This window comes from Mauremys mutica, chromosome 3 (genome assembly GCF_020497125.1).
Source record: "Mauremys mutica isolate MM-2020 ecotype Southern chromosome 3, ASM2049712v1, whole genome shotgun sequence".
NCBI classification, from domain to species: domain Eukaryota; kingdom Metazoa; phylum Chordata; order Testudines; family Geoemydidae; genus Mauremys; species Mauremys mutica.
The window spans coordinates 210,067,347-210,081,226 of NC_059074.1; the positions used below are offsets into that span (position 1 = coordinate 210,067,347).

Here is a 13,880-nt window from a genome sequence, read left to right on the forward strand (position 1 = left end):
GCCAATGCCAAGAGTTCTCACCCCTTCACCAACATAGGCCCCTCAGTGCTTACTTTGGTCCTGCTGGCCTTCATGTCTACGCTGTCAGCTTTGGCCAAAGCCTGCCGGCAGGAGGAGCTGCCACCCTCCCTCTCATCCCTACCCCATACTCATTTACCAGGGCCTAGAACCCCAGACCCGTGGCGAGAACAGGGACTAGGTTCAGTGGGGAAGTACTGTGCCCGCAGGGGGTGTTATATTAACGTCTGCTGCACATGCACTGTATAGTTACCGGTTGTTGCGTAAGCCATCACAGCCCCTCTTTGACCCCCTATGACATTCATTGGCACAGCCTAGCACTTCTCCCCCTTTGTTCAGACACCAGGAACCTCACCTGAGAGACCACCAAGCCTGTGAAAAGGTGGTGGTGTGCCGTGTCTCCTGCCACCCCATGGAGAACAGCTGGCATAGCCCATGCTGATAGCTCCAGCACTATTCATCATCAGCGGAGCACCCAGTACCTTCCGAAGCAAAGAACACGTTTGGGACCCCAAGGGTAGCTCAGCTGCTTCGCTGTACCGTTTTTGCTTGGAACCTCACACTGATGGATCCGAGGTTTGCCAACTCCAAGGCAGGCATTCAATTCTGCCTCAAGCTGAGCGCTCTCCTTTCTTCAAAGATAAAAACAAGACAAGTCCAGGGAGTGTTCAGAAGTCAATCATTTTAATAAAGCTACACACTTTTAGATAAACATTTCAACCTTAATGCACAGTACTGGCCTAATGAACTGGAACGTATGTTGAAATAAACTGCACTGGTTCATGCTTTGGAATCTAATCTGTGTCACATGGGAAGAGAGTCGACATTTTCGTTGAAGTTTATACTTTAACATGAGTCAGATGACAGCAGCAGCATTAGATGGAATGTAGTGACTGAATTGCAAAGAGCCAAATAGTGTTTCTGTCCTGTCAGTGCAATAAGTGCAGAATGTAAGTGTCACGGTTAGCTCAGAAGTGTTATGGGACAAAACCTTAGTATAACCACACTACAGCAGACAATCTACTGTCTGCTTTGTAACTAGTATGAGCCTGTAGCTATAACTTGGATGCATGCTGAACAGGTTACACTACGCCTTATACAACTGCGTACGGGAACAGACCCCTTCAGGCTGTAAGGTTCACCTCTGAACACTAGGAACTAAAACTATTACACCGAGTACTATGTGGAATGATTTGTTAGGGCCAGTTCAACCAAGTCTAGAGTACCCTGAAAAGCCCCAGCTTACTGGGTTCTCCAGCTACAGTTCCCATTGTCCAGTACGTGACATTCTCCCACCCCCATGCTAGTGGGGGTGGGGGTGCAGGAGAGGAGGTGCGTGTCCTGAACCAGGAATTGTTTTATGGGAGCAGTCAGGGAAGGAGGCACAGCAGAACAGGGACACCTGTGATGTGCCTCACTAAGGGTCATGGTAAAGGGATGCACAGCCAACAGCCCAACTTTCCACCACAGAGCAGCTTGTGCATCACCTCCTGCTGTACAAGGAGGAAGCTTCCACTGAGCATCGCCTCCAGTGGAGCGGGGACCTCTGAATCTACAGCCTCCCAGGATGGCCTGAACCAGCCCTGGCCAGCCACCCATCCAGGGTAGCACACGTTGCTATGAGGAAAGAGGGACTGAGGCCACAGATGAACCAGGTGTACTCTGTGTGAACAGGAGAGCTGAGTCTTTGCCCGAGGCATGGAAAGCAGGGTGTGGGGTGTAAAGAAAAAAAACAGAACCACAGTTTATTTGCATTACTATCTACTGCTGCTTGCTTTTAGCTATGCAGGAATTACTTTGCCTAAGGAACTGACAAGTTCACCTCTCCCTTTGTGCCTGACAACTGGAGCTAAAACATGTATGTGAGTGTTTGAGGAGGAAAAAACGCAAGTTTCTTAAGGATCGCTGTCCTCTCATCCCCGAGAAAGTGCTTGTGTCTCTTTATAATTAAAGAAGAATGGAAGACATTTATTGTTTAAATAAATTCCTACATATTCTAGGCCCATTGATTCAGAGAGTGGGAAAGCTCAGACAAAAATTTTAAAACTTTCTCTAAAATAAAATCCCATCTGTTGAAGTCACTTAAGATACCAGTACTCCTGCCAAAGGTATATGGGAAGGCGGGAAAGGAACACTCCAGAGCTGTGCATGTATGGAGCAGGAATGATACTCAGAAAGAAGGACATGGGGGAGAGAATGGAAAAGTGTTACAACATCCCCATCACATTAAATATGTGTCTTACGTCTTTAAAAACATCTTTTTTATTTCAAAATGTGTCTGTCTTGCCAGTACACATCAAATTAAAAAGTTAACTGATTTCAATAAAGCAGCAATACTCCCCATGATCTTCAGCACTTTCCTGATTAGAACCATTGAGAGAAAATGATGAACTAAATATATATTTTCTATAAAGGAAACACCCTGGAACTGAAGCAAGACAGCTGCAATAGTTAAAGATGGTCACAGCCAACATTTTGTGGGTAAATCACAGTCCATTTGTGATCCAAAATGTTAAGCTGTTTTTAAACGTAGAAGAAGTGCCATTTGTCCCAATACGTGTTTTCTAGGAACCTCTGGTCTTTTAATTATTATGCTGCATTGGTAGGTCTTTGTTGTGCTCAAGTTTTGAATGGGTTGGCACTGGTGCATGGGTTTGTTTGTTTTTCTGTCCATGTTAAAACTTCATTTCTTTCTCCTCCTCCTGTCTTAGACACCGATGTGGGAGTCTGGGTTTCCAAGGGTATGGATGCATCAGGACAAATGAAGGATTTCCCGGCTTAGCCAGTGCCAGGCGCTAAAGAATGGCAGACTGACCCAAAGAAAAAGAACAAAGAAGAGCCTTAATGCTATCGAGCAGCCAGTCTTCAGTGATGATGTGCATGTTCCGATTTTCCCAGGAATTCCCTACGAAAGAAAACAAGAAACGGACAGTGACAAATCCACTCTGCCACTTTCCAAAACCAGGTCACACTCCTCTCAGGTCTGAGGCACAGCTCATTAAAATCAAGGCATCTGGCTATGCTGCTGGCGAAGGTGTGATTGTAGCACAGGTAGGCATACTTGGGAGAGCTTCAGTCTAGAGAGCACGGGTAACAACAGCAGTGTAGATGTGGTGACACGGGCATCAGCACAGGCTGGCTGCCTGACTACGTATCCAGGCTTCCTGGAGGGCTTGTATGCTGGTTGCTAGCCCATGCCACCACAACTTCACTGCTATTGTTGCACGTGGTAGCTAGATTAAAGCTGTGCTGAACTACAGTCACACTTTCACGGAGCAGCGTAGACATTCCCAAAAGGGAGTCTTTGCATTGACTTCAAAGGGAGCACACAGCTCTCCGTTACAGCAAACAGGAACCCCCAAGGTTTATCAAGAAGAGCATCTGCCCTCCTTTGTATGATCTGACCTGCTGATAAAATATCATGAACAGTTCTACAGGGTAAAGCTCAGTCTTTGGCTCTGGAAGCCTGATTTCCCAATGTGATAGTCACGGCTGACTATGAATGTCCCAACAGTTAAGAGAGAGTTGGGCACAGGGCAACAGAGATGACATCTTAAATGCCCTACACATTGGCATTTCCACTGAACAAATGGTTCCCTACCTGTCCATAACGGTTGTTCTTCTAGCTGAGTTGCACATGTCGATTGCACTGTAGGTGTCTGTCCGCTTTACTGCACAGCGTCAGAGTTTTTCCCCTTACAGCACCCACTGGGGAGTAGGAGCATTCACTGTTGCCTTGCTCGCCACATGCAGGCATAAAGGGCCTAGCCACTCTGACTCTCCTAAGTTCCTTCCTATGGGCAAGACTGCGACAGAGAGGGGAAAGAGAGGGGTTGTGAATGGACATGTGCAACACATCTCAAAGAGCAACAGTCACGGACAGGTTAGTAACCCTGTTGAATTCTTGGAGTAATCGCACATATCCATTCCATTGTAGGTGACCCACAAGCAGTCCCAACTGGAGATGGGGTCGGAGTCTATTTGAACAGGGGCTGGAGGACCACTCATCCAAGCTTAGCTTCGTCTCTAGGCTGCTGAGAGAGGGTGTAGTGGGGGGCAAACGTGACAGGATGACCAGATTGCTGCTTTTCAAATGTCTAATATGGCTTGTGAGCCAGAAATGCCGCAGAGGTTGCTTGGAATCTACCTGAAGGACTCAGTGCTATATCCAGCGGATTCATGTTAGCCAGCTGGTAACAGGTGAATAAAACCGGATGTCAAAATCCTTTGTGTGGAAACACGCCTGCCCTTCACTCTGTCCGCAAATGCAATGAACGACTGAAATGAAGACATGAAATATGTAGTCCATTCCAGATAAAACACTGAAGTCTTCTGATGTCTACAGTGTGTAGTCTCTCCTCCCCTTTACGACCATGAGGATTTAGGGAAAAGATCTGTAGGAAAATTGCTTGGCTGACATAAAAAATGGAGACCACTTGCATAAGAAAACTTGGATGGGGAGGATCAAGGTAGATTTTATCTATATTAAAAAAAAAAAAACCATATGGAGGTTCTGATACTAGTGCCCTCAACTCCCCCCCTCTCCTGACTGATGTAGTGGCTACTAGAAATGCTACTTTCATTAAAGTCTTATGGCTATTGGGTTGGAAGCAGGTATCCTAGGGTGGATGAAATGCCTTGGCCAGATGGAAAACCTCTTCCACTTGGCAAGGCAAGTTGTCCTAGTTGATGGTTTTCTACAATTCAGTAGCACCTCCTGCACTGCTCTAGAACAGGACTCCCCTGCCGATGCTAACCAGGAAGCGTCCAGGCTGTCAGGTGAAGGGCCTGAAGATTAGGATGGAGGAGGCAGCTGCGAGTCTGTGAAATTAGGTCTGTGTAAATCAGGAGTGAGAATGGCAGACTGACTGTGAAAACTAGTGCTGACGGGGCCACACTCGGGCAATCAGTATCAGCCCCTTCCTGGTACTGAGATTGAAACAAAAGCAGGCAACTGACATACTCCTGATGACGAGACCGCCTAGGTTGGACACACAGGAGCCCACTTCAGAGTCTGATGAAGCAGAAGCCTCTTCTTGTGAGCAAGGTGGTGCTGCACCTGTAAGGGACTGGTGAGGAAGGTTCAGACACTGAAGAAAGGGGAGCCAGAATTTGTGGCTTCCCCCTAGATAGCACCACATTAATTGGTACCCTGTTGGCTGAGTCCAATGGAACTGCCTGGTGCAGAGGGGAAGATGCTGATGACAGTATTTGGATGCTGGTGCTGGGTGACTCCAAGAGGTTTAACAACTCTCTTGCAGCCTCAAACACCTCAGGTGTAGATGGTACTGGGGCATGAGGCGATACCTAGAAAGGTGCTTCAGGAGCTGGTCTTGACAGCCCTGCACTGGCTCTGGAGTCAGTGAACGCCCCTGTTTAGAGCTGTGCTCTGCAGAGTGCTTCCTCTCTCAACGCCCTCCTGGGGCTTTAGACCAGCTTGGCCTCTTCACCTCTTTCAACAGTCTGGTGCCGAGTCTGATTTCCAAAGTCTCTTCTTTGGTACCGGTGACTCCGATCTGCCTCTTGGTAACAGTACCACCAGAGGGACATACTGATGCTCGGTACCCAGACCAAGGCAGATGGCTCAGATGGAGGAGGCAGCACCAATTCCAGCAGCAGCTATTTTAACGTGGCTGTCCTGTCTTGTTTAGAACAAGGTTTAAAACCCTTACAAATGACACATTTATCGCTCACAAGCCTCCCCCAAGCACTTAAGGCAGCTGGGGTGAGGATCACTACTGGGCATTGCCTCACCATAAGAGTGGCAGGGCTTGAAACCTGGAAAGCATGGCATATCTCCAGTGCCGGGTCCGGGACCGAGACCCAGTACCAGAGCCACACAAACACCAAAACTCCTTCAATCAGGTAACTCACCAATACACTACACTAACTAGACAGGTTCTAGATGCAGGATTTGACTAAAGACTTGCAGGAGCAAGGACAGGGAGCCCTCAACAACCATCACAGAGGGTAGGAAGGAACTTAGGAGTGTCAGGTGGCTCGGCCCTTTATGCCTGTGCGTGGTGAGCGAGGCAGCAGGGGGCGCTCCTGCTGCCCCGATGGGTACTGCTAAGGGAAAAACTCTCCCACAACCGTGCACTGGAGGGCACAAACACCTACAGTGGATGCATATGCACAATCACTCGAAGAAGAAGAAGAACTACAGCTACTGCAAGCTTGTCCATAGTGGTTTATGTTGCATATATGCAGCCTAAACCCAAGACAATGATTTACCAGTGTCATGTCGTCTGCAGCTAGCAGCACAAACAGCCCTGCCGGAGCACCTGCAGCCACATTATGGTGGGCTGAACCCAGAGGTGACCTGGGGAGGGTGGGGGAGGGCGACCAGCCCTCCCCATCAAGTGCCTGTGCAGGGGAGGCAGAGTTTAGACCTTAGTCTCGTCCACAAATAGACGCAAGCCTTTGAACTTGGGGTCTAAATGCAGGCACCCAAAGGAGTGGTCTGATTTTCCAAGGTACTGGCCACCTGCAGCTCCATTAAAGTCAACAGGCGTGGGGGGTGTTCAAAACCTCAAAGTCAGGCCATTGTGCAGGGGACTCTATGGATTTAGGTGCCTACCTTTAGATGCCCAGCTTTGAAAAATCTGCCTTGGGCCTCGTCTACACTAAAGGGAAAAGTCGATCTAAGCTACTCAATTTGAGTTACATGAATAGTGTTAAGTCAAACTGACGTAGCTTAGATCTACTTACCGCGGAGCCCACACTATGCGACGGGAGATGCTCTCCCATCGACTCCCCTTACTCCTCTCGATCTGGTGGAGTACAGGAGAGTGATAGGCGGTCGATTTAGCAGGTCTTCCTGCTAAATCGACCGCCGACGGATCGAGCGCCGCAGTGTGGCTCCTCCGGTAAGTGTAGACAAGCCCTTGGAGACCCTACAGGAAGGGTCTGGGACAGAGGTGGCTGGTGGGCTGAGTGCAGGAGTGGGAATCATGAACTCCTGACTTCTAAACCAGGTTCATACACTGACAGCCAGTCACGTCACAGCTCTGACTCCGTTCCCCCAATGCATAATGAGAGCAATACAAGTTCTCCATCTCCTCACATAACTGTGTATTGTATGTGTAGCTAGCAGTGATACACCCACAGATTGGCAAGTTGATTTTTGGAGTCTATATTTTGGGAACATAGCCAAGGTTATGAGGAATATTTACATATTACTTTGAAGATGAAAATTAGTAAATGCCAAGTATTATTATAAAGGTTTCTAGCATTCAGTGTGTTTGGATTCATTTATACTCACAAAGAAATTTGTGTGGTGGGCAAAACTAAACATGGATCCCAGCAAATATCGACCGCAGACTGTCTATAGCTAGAACAGGTTCCATATTGCAAGTCAACTCAGAGCAGCCTGGATCTAACAAGCTTTATCCATCTGTTCCCTACTCACTGTGACACTTCAGTAATGATGCCGATTTAATACATTTAACATGATCCTGTTTATTACCGCAGTATTCGAGGTAGCTCTGGACTCCTGTATATGTACTTATGCCTGTAGCCGAGGTCTCTGTGAAATGGAACAAACTGTACTTTGTAATCACGGAAACTCCGAGATGGTGCAGCAATGTTATAAAGCTGTAGAAAGGACACACACAAAAAAAAGTGAGGTACAAATGACAGCTTTTCAAAATTGTGCTGCAATGCTAGCCGGCCAAAAGTATACTTGCTTTATTGATACAATGGGCTTTATTTGATTAAGATACATAGTAATTTGGTGTACACCCCCACACACATGGACGGGAGCAGAGGGGGCATTTTGGTGGAAGTAAAAGGTTAATACAGCACCCATTAGGAAGTGGGGGTGATAGAGATGCACAAAGGGATATGTATCCACCACATATTTTGCAATGCAGAGAATCTCAGAGTTACGAGTTGACCAGGCAACCACACACTTCATTTGAAAGCGGAAGTATGCAATCAGGAAGCAGCAGAGACCAAAAAAACCCCCAAACCCGCAAACAAATACAGTACAGTTCTGTGTTAAACAAACTGCTAAAACAATAAATTAAAAAAAGATTTGACAAGGTAAGGAAATTCTTTCTGTGCTTGTTTCATTTAAATGAAGTGGTTAAAAGCAGCACTTTTCTTCTGCATAGTGAAGTTTCAAAACTGTACTAAGTCAATGTTCAGTTGTAAACTTCTGAAAGAACCACCAGACCATTTCGTTCAGAGCTATGAACGTTCCCGAAGTGTTCGTAACTCTGCGGTTCTACTGTATCTCTGTGGCTCTCACTTTGCGTCTCCATTCTCAGAGATCTCCTTTTACCTAATCATCCCCCCCACCCTCCCATCTAATGGACAATGCAGTAACTTTCCCAGCACAATTCTGCTTACAAAGGACAGTCAGTAGATTCAGTTGGACAAAACTGAGCTTTTGTAGGAGAGCTATTACAGAACTAACTTCGCTGAAATCAGCCTAAAGTCCTGAATGAGATGAGCTGGCAGATTGCAGCTCAGGCCCCAGTATGAATTACAAACACCATAACGGTGCGCACACAAACAAATCCCAAACCACATTGGGCAATGGGATTAATTATAACCAGAGATCAAAGTTCCTCTGCCTTCAGCTAACTAATTGAGCAGTAGGTTGGTAAAGAACTGTTGCAATTAAGTTTCTATTTAGGTAAAATCTGCCTGGCATAGCTTGGTTAAAACAACTATTTAAAATGAATTTATTTACTAGTGTTTGAACCCTTGCATCCAGGAAGCTAAGGGGTATTCTGTCCATCTGTGCTCATTCTCTCTCATTCCCATTCTTGGGTTAGTAGAACAGTAACGCTTTTCCCCTAACTCCTCCCACAAAAACATTTTTTTGGCAGGCTGATAAATTCTTCACACCCCTTTCCCTTAGCAAGTACCAGATATTTGGAGGGCTTGTTTCAATATATAGATAAGATTTGCCACCCAACATCTTATCCCTTCAGCACCACTCACTTTATGCACCTCTGTCATTACTAAAGCTGCTAGTTCTTAACATCATATTGCTACCTTTTTCTGAACAGAATGGCATCATTTGTGTGGGTGGTTGTTTAAGACACACTACTCCCTCCTATCAAATGGGCAACTTGAAGCAGATCTGTTAGGATAGCTGAAGAAACGCACCTTCTTTCCAAGATGAAATGGTACAACAGGATCATCTTCAGCATGAAGAATAAGCAGCGAGCAGGAAATGTATTTTACACTGCAAAAAGGGTTACAATTGTCACTAGGAATAAAAATAATCAAATAAAGTTCTATGCTTAATCACTCTGTACATTCTGGTTACATGTTTGAAAAAGAGATGCTTTCTGAATACTTGTCATTTCTGAGTAATATTTTGCCTTTCTATAGACAGGCAGTTCTTTACTGTAGACTGTTTTAGAAGTGAGAAATAATTAAGATAGAGAAGCCAACAATTCCCACCTATCCTTGCCCTTTGAAAAACAATTTTAGCATCATTAAGCTAAGCTACAGTCACAATAATCAAAACTACTAGCTTCATCAAATTCAACACTTGTCCCTTCAAATGCAAATGGAGCCAATTATCTTTGGCTTATTGTCCCTCTTCTCGAACAAACACCACTAATAAATACGAGTCCCATTCATATTCTGCAAAGTTGGCAAAAGTAAACATAGCACAGTGGATTGCTACAGAGTTTATTTTTAAAACAATAAAGAGTGAGCCCACTGTGTGTAACAAAACAACGAACTATTCCACTACACACTAATCGGAAAGTGTTTATTAGGGGTCATAAGAGAGCTTTATGACCAACAAGTTTTGTAATGATATTTGGTGGGATTTCCAGGGAAGCTATAGTTACAAACAATTTCTACACATAATTAACCACATTTCTGATTTTGTTCAAAACACCAATTAATATGATCTATGAAAAAATGATTAATAAGACCATGGGAGAATCTGTTTGCTGGGGAGCTCATCACCCCACGGTAAGGTCAATAAGATAGTAGATTTCTTTTTTATGATTATAAAAGAAATTACTGTGCTCTTATTACAAAGAAAGGGGAAGAACAGTCTAGTGCAGCGGTTCTCACACTTTAGCAACCCGAGGACCCCCATTTTGATTTAAATTTGTTCATGGACCCTCAAGTTCCCCACTCAGCCCCAGGCCCCGCCCCCCACTCCCAGCATGTCAGAGGCCCTGGGAGGGAAGGGGAGGAGTTAATTAGCAGGTCCAGCGGATCCTCTTGAATACCCTCATGGACCCCCAGGGGTCCACGCACCCCAGTTTGAGAAACACTGGTCTACTGGCTAAGACAGAGGACTTGGATTCTATTTATGCTATGCCACAGATTTCTTGTGTGATCTTGGGCAAGTCACCTAACCTCTCTGTAGATCAGCATTATTCTCTACTGAGGTGTTGAGAGATTTAATTCATTGAGGTTTGTAAAGTGCTTACATTCTTTGATGGCAGACACTATAAAAGTGGAAAGTATGATTAGGGAAAGCCTGGATCATGCCAGTTTATAACAGCCAAATTTCCAACTATCTAACTCTCTGAATAGGATAGTTCTATTCAACGTATTAAATAGAGAAGTTTGTAAGAAACCAACAATAACAAAAGTCGTATTTATAGACACCCATATAGTCTATCACTTTTATGCACTCCCTTTAACTAGCTAGTCAGATAGGCTATTTCCTGTGCAAGGGAGAAACTGTTGGTTTGAACAGCACCTAGAATATGATTAACTGCATTAAAAAATGAAAAAGCAACCAAGAAAAATGATACTGACAGTTGTGTGTTGAAGTTTCCTGAGATGGAGCCAGACACCCACACTTTTATACACCTATGTCGCACCCAAGGCCAGTTAGAGCTGTTGAAACCTCCTTAAGCAAGTTCTAAATGCTTCAGCAAAAAAAGAGATTGCAATTTGGCATACATTCCCATGGTGTTGGCTTTATTCTAGTCAGTCTCACCTATGAGTATATCACTGAGAGGGCTCAGTCATTACTTACTTCTCATCATTTGCAAATTTAATTCCACTCATTGTAATAGTGTCAAGGAAGAACCAGTCAAATCCAGGGAAGTATCTATATATCTGAAGAAAAAAATTGTAAGTATATGAATATACATATTCCACTGAACAGCAGGAAAGACTCCTGCAGGGAACATTCCCACCCGGAATAAGAGAGTATTATACACTACCAGATATCACATTGGTTACTGGAGTATATGCAGCCAAACTCACAGGTACCGCTGCAGAGACACTTCACTGTTTGTCATTGTTTGGCTACTAGTGCACAGTCATGGATTATTTTAATCGCCAAGTTCTCCAAGCTAATATCAGCATTACTGCTTGAGTCCTCTTGGATACCAATCTGCTGCTGTTTTACCCAGAATGTCACAAGAGCTGCCACAGGCCTGGCCACATTAGAATCATAGAATATCAGGGTTGGAAGGGACCTCAGGAGGTATCTAGTCCAATCCCCTGCTCAAAGCAGGACCAATCCCCAGGCGGATTTTTGCCCCAGATCCTTAAGTGGCCCCCTCAAGGATTGAACTCACAACCCTGGGTTTAGCAGGCCAATGTTCAAATCACTCAGCTATCCCTCCCCCCACATTGACATGGCCTGCGGGTTTGCTTATTTGTGTGTTGGTCACCTTTGTTGGGTGTCAGAGCAACTTCACCATCAACCCTGGGAAAACAGAAGTCTGGCTGCTAGGAAGAGATTGACCATAAGGAGGTTCACCCAGCTGTCAGGTACCTGGCCTACACAGGAGAGTCACTGGCAAGTAGTCAGGTTATGAGTTGTGGCAAAGCTTTCAGCCCTGCTGTTCCCATGGAAACCCACATGGCTGCACAGTGGGTGAAGTGTTTCCAGTTGCACTCCCTGGGCAGGTCCGGTCCTGGGATGTACTTGTAACAGCTACACATGGCCTTGTGGCCATGAGGATTGGTAATTATTTTAGCCCAACCTTCAAACAGCTGTACACCTAAATGTACATGCTCCTTTGTGCACTCCTGACTTAGGAGTATAACACCGCTAATGTGCAGAGGCCAGCTGGATCTGCATGTACATGTGCGTGTACACAGCTCCATGCCTCAGGCAGAAGTGCACTCATTTGAAAGTCTGGGCCATTTTAACTTCTTGGTCCAGCTTCTCCACCACATTCAGCCGGCTCAGAACTGCACTGGTTGGCTATGAAATGGAATAGCACCGCTTTAAAAGCCCTAAATGGAGTGTACCCGGGCTGTATTTGATGCTCCTTTGAGCCTCCTCGGAGCGGTATCTGCACTCACTGAGAGAGCGTGCCAGTCATGCCTTTCGTCAGCAGGGGACCATGCCTTTGCACTGGTGAACCCTGTGGTGGGGAACACTCTCCCCACGGACATAGCCAAATTGGTCTGTATTTCTCACCCCTGGCTTTATTACTTTTCATTCCCAATTTTCCTTTTCTTGCATCAGACTCCAAATATGGTTGTTAATTATACTTTATTTCATTTGTAAGGTGCATTGCTACAAAGGCATTTCGTGCCCTACAACAACACACACTGCCAATCGCTAGGGGCTTACAGAACTCACTCAGGTGTGCTAGTACTGCCCACGAGGAATTTGTAAATGTGTTCGTGTTTGTGACTAAATATGAGGTAATAAAAACCGAAGTCTGTACTTGCCACTGAAAACGGATGGCTTTTTGCTTCTTCGCGTATGTTAGTAAATGGTGATTCCAGTATGAGGGCATCTGGAGGAGTTTCTGAAACAGGAGCACATAGCACAGCCCATTAAAGCACTAAACTCAGGTGAGTTAAGACAAAGCAGAGCAAATAGACCAGAAGTGGCACCACAGCGGGGCAATCTTTATATGCTAGAGACGCTACACGACAGGGTAAATGCGCAAAGTGAGACAATATTCTCCTCTCAGATGGAGTGACATGAGTTACCCATTTCCTAATGGCTGAAAAGGTGTCTAAAATAATTACATGTGCCTCAGATCCTCCCTTGAACCACTGAGTTATGGCTGGGAAACTGTGCAGCACAAATGTGCATACCGAGGTCACAGTCAAGCTCATGCAGCCATTTTAAAGAGCTGTGATGAATACTGGAAAGCTCTACAGCTGCATTCTTGGAATGGCATAGAAGGGGTGTCTAAGGTAATTCAACCCTTACGAAAGCTGCCAAACCAAAACCTAAAATACTCCAACTAGCCATAAGACAGTGAAAGTTCTGAATAAAATTAAATAATTTTTGGTAATACCACCACCGAAGTAGCGTGCCAAAGCTCACACTGAGGGATGCCATGGTTTGCATTGGGAAAGGCTTACATAATACTAAAAGATACATTTTGGGGAATTATGTTCCAAATAAGAGTATATTATACAAAAGCATAAGATACAATTACGTTTGCAGTAAAGTCAGACCAAGGTAATCAAGCAGCAGCTAGGGCCATAAGTGCAACTTGTGCCACACAGTGAGTGTCCCTGTCTCATTAGCCTTACCTCTTTCACAAAGACGCCTCACTAAATTTGTTGCAACTCTAAAAGGAAAAAAAAATACATTTCGTGTTAAATCAAGTGTTTTCATCACTCACTGCTAAAGAACCGCAGCAACTCAAAGCATAACATACTGTCACTTGGAAGATCTAGCTCTGAGACTGATCTCAAGACAGCTGCACTTCAAGCCAGTGTCAGGGTTGGAAGTGTAGGCAACAGACAGTGAGTGGCTCAATTGACTGATGTTTTGCAGTAATTCTGAACACTCAGATACTGGACAGCCTTTCAGAGGGCTTAAAGAACACCTCAAAATACTTCCTCCTCTTCCCTACTGCTCTGTTTTATATGACTGGAGATTAAAGGAGCTGCTATTCAGCGAAATTCCATTTCCTTGGACATAGAGACAGCTG

At 45.2% G+C, this 13,880-nt stretch overlaps 1 protein-coding gene across 2 annotated transcripts in view; it reads right to left on the reverse strand.

Moving 5' to 3' along the window:
• Window positions 1-685: 685 nt before the first annotated feature.
• ABHD12 (abhydrolase domain containing 12, lysophospholipase) overlaps window positions 686-13,880 on the reverse strand; it is an 80,446-nt gene continuing 67,251 nt past the window's right edge. For both annotated transcript variants that reach the window (XM_045009029.1, XM_045009028.1), the window contains exons 8-13: window positions 13,477-13,514; window positions 12,655-12,734; window positions 10,994-11,076; window positions 9,142-9,220; window positions 7,487-7,614; window positions 686-2,923 (exon numbers count right to left, since the gene is read on the reverse strand). In XM_045009029.1, coding sequence (XP_044864964.1) covers window positions 2,884-2,923; window positions 7,487-7,614; window positions 9,142-9,220; window positions 10,994-11,076; window positions 12,655-12,734; window positions 13,477-13,514 — 448 coding nt within the window. In that variant the 3' untranslated portion in view covers window positions 686-2,883. The remainder of the gene's footprint in view (window positions 2,924-7,486; window positions 7,615-9,141; window positions 9,221-10,993; window positions 11,077-12,654; window positions 12,735-13,476; window positions 13,515-13,880) is intronic.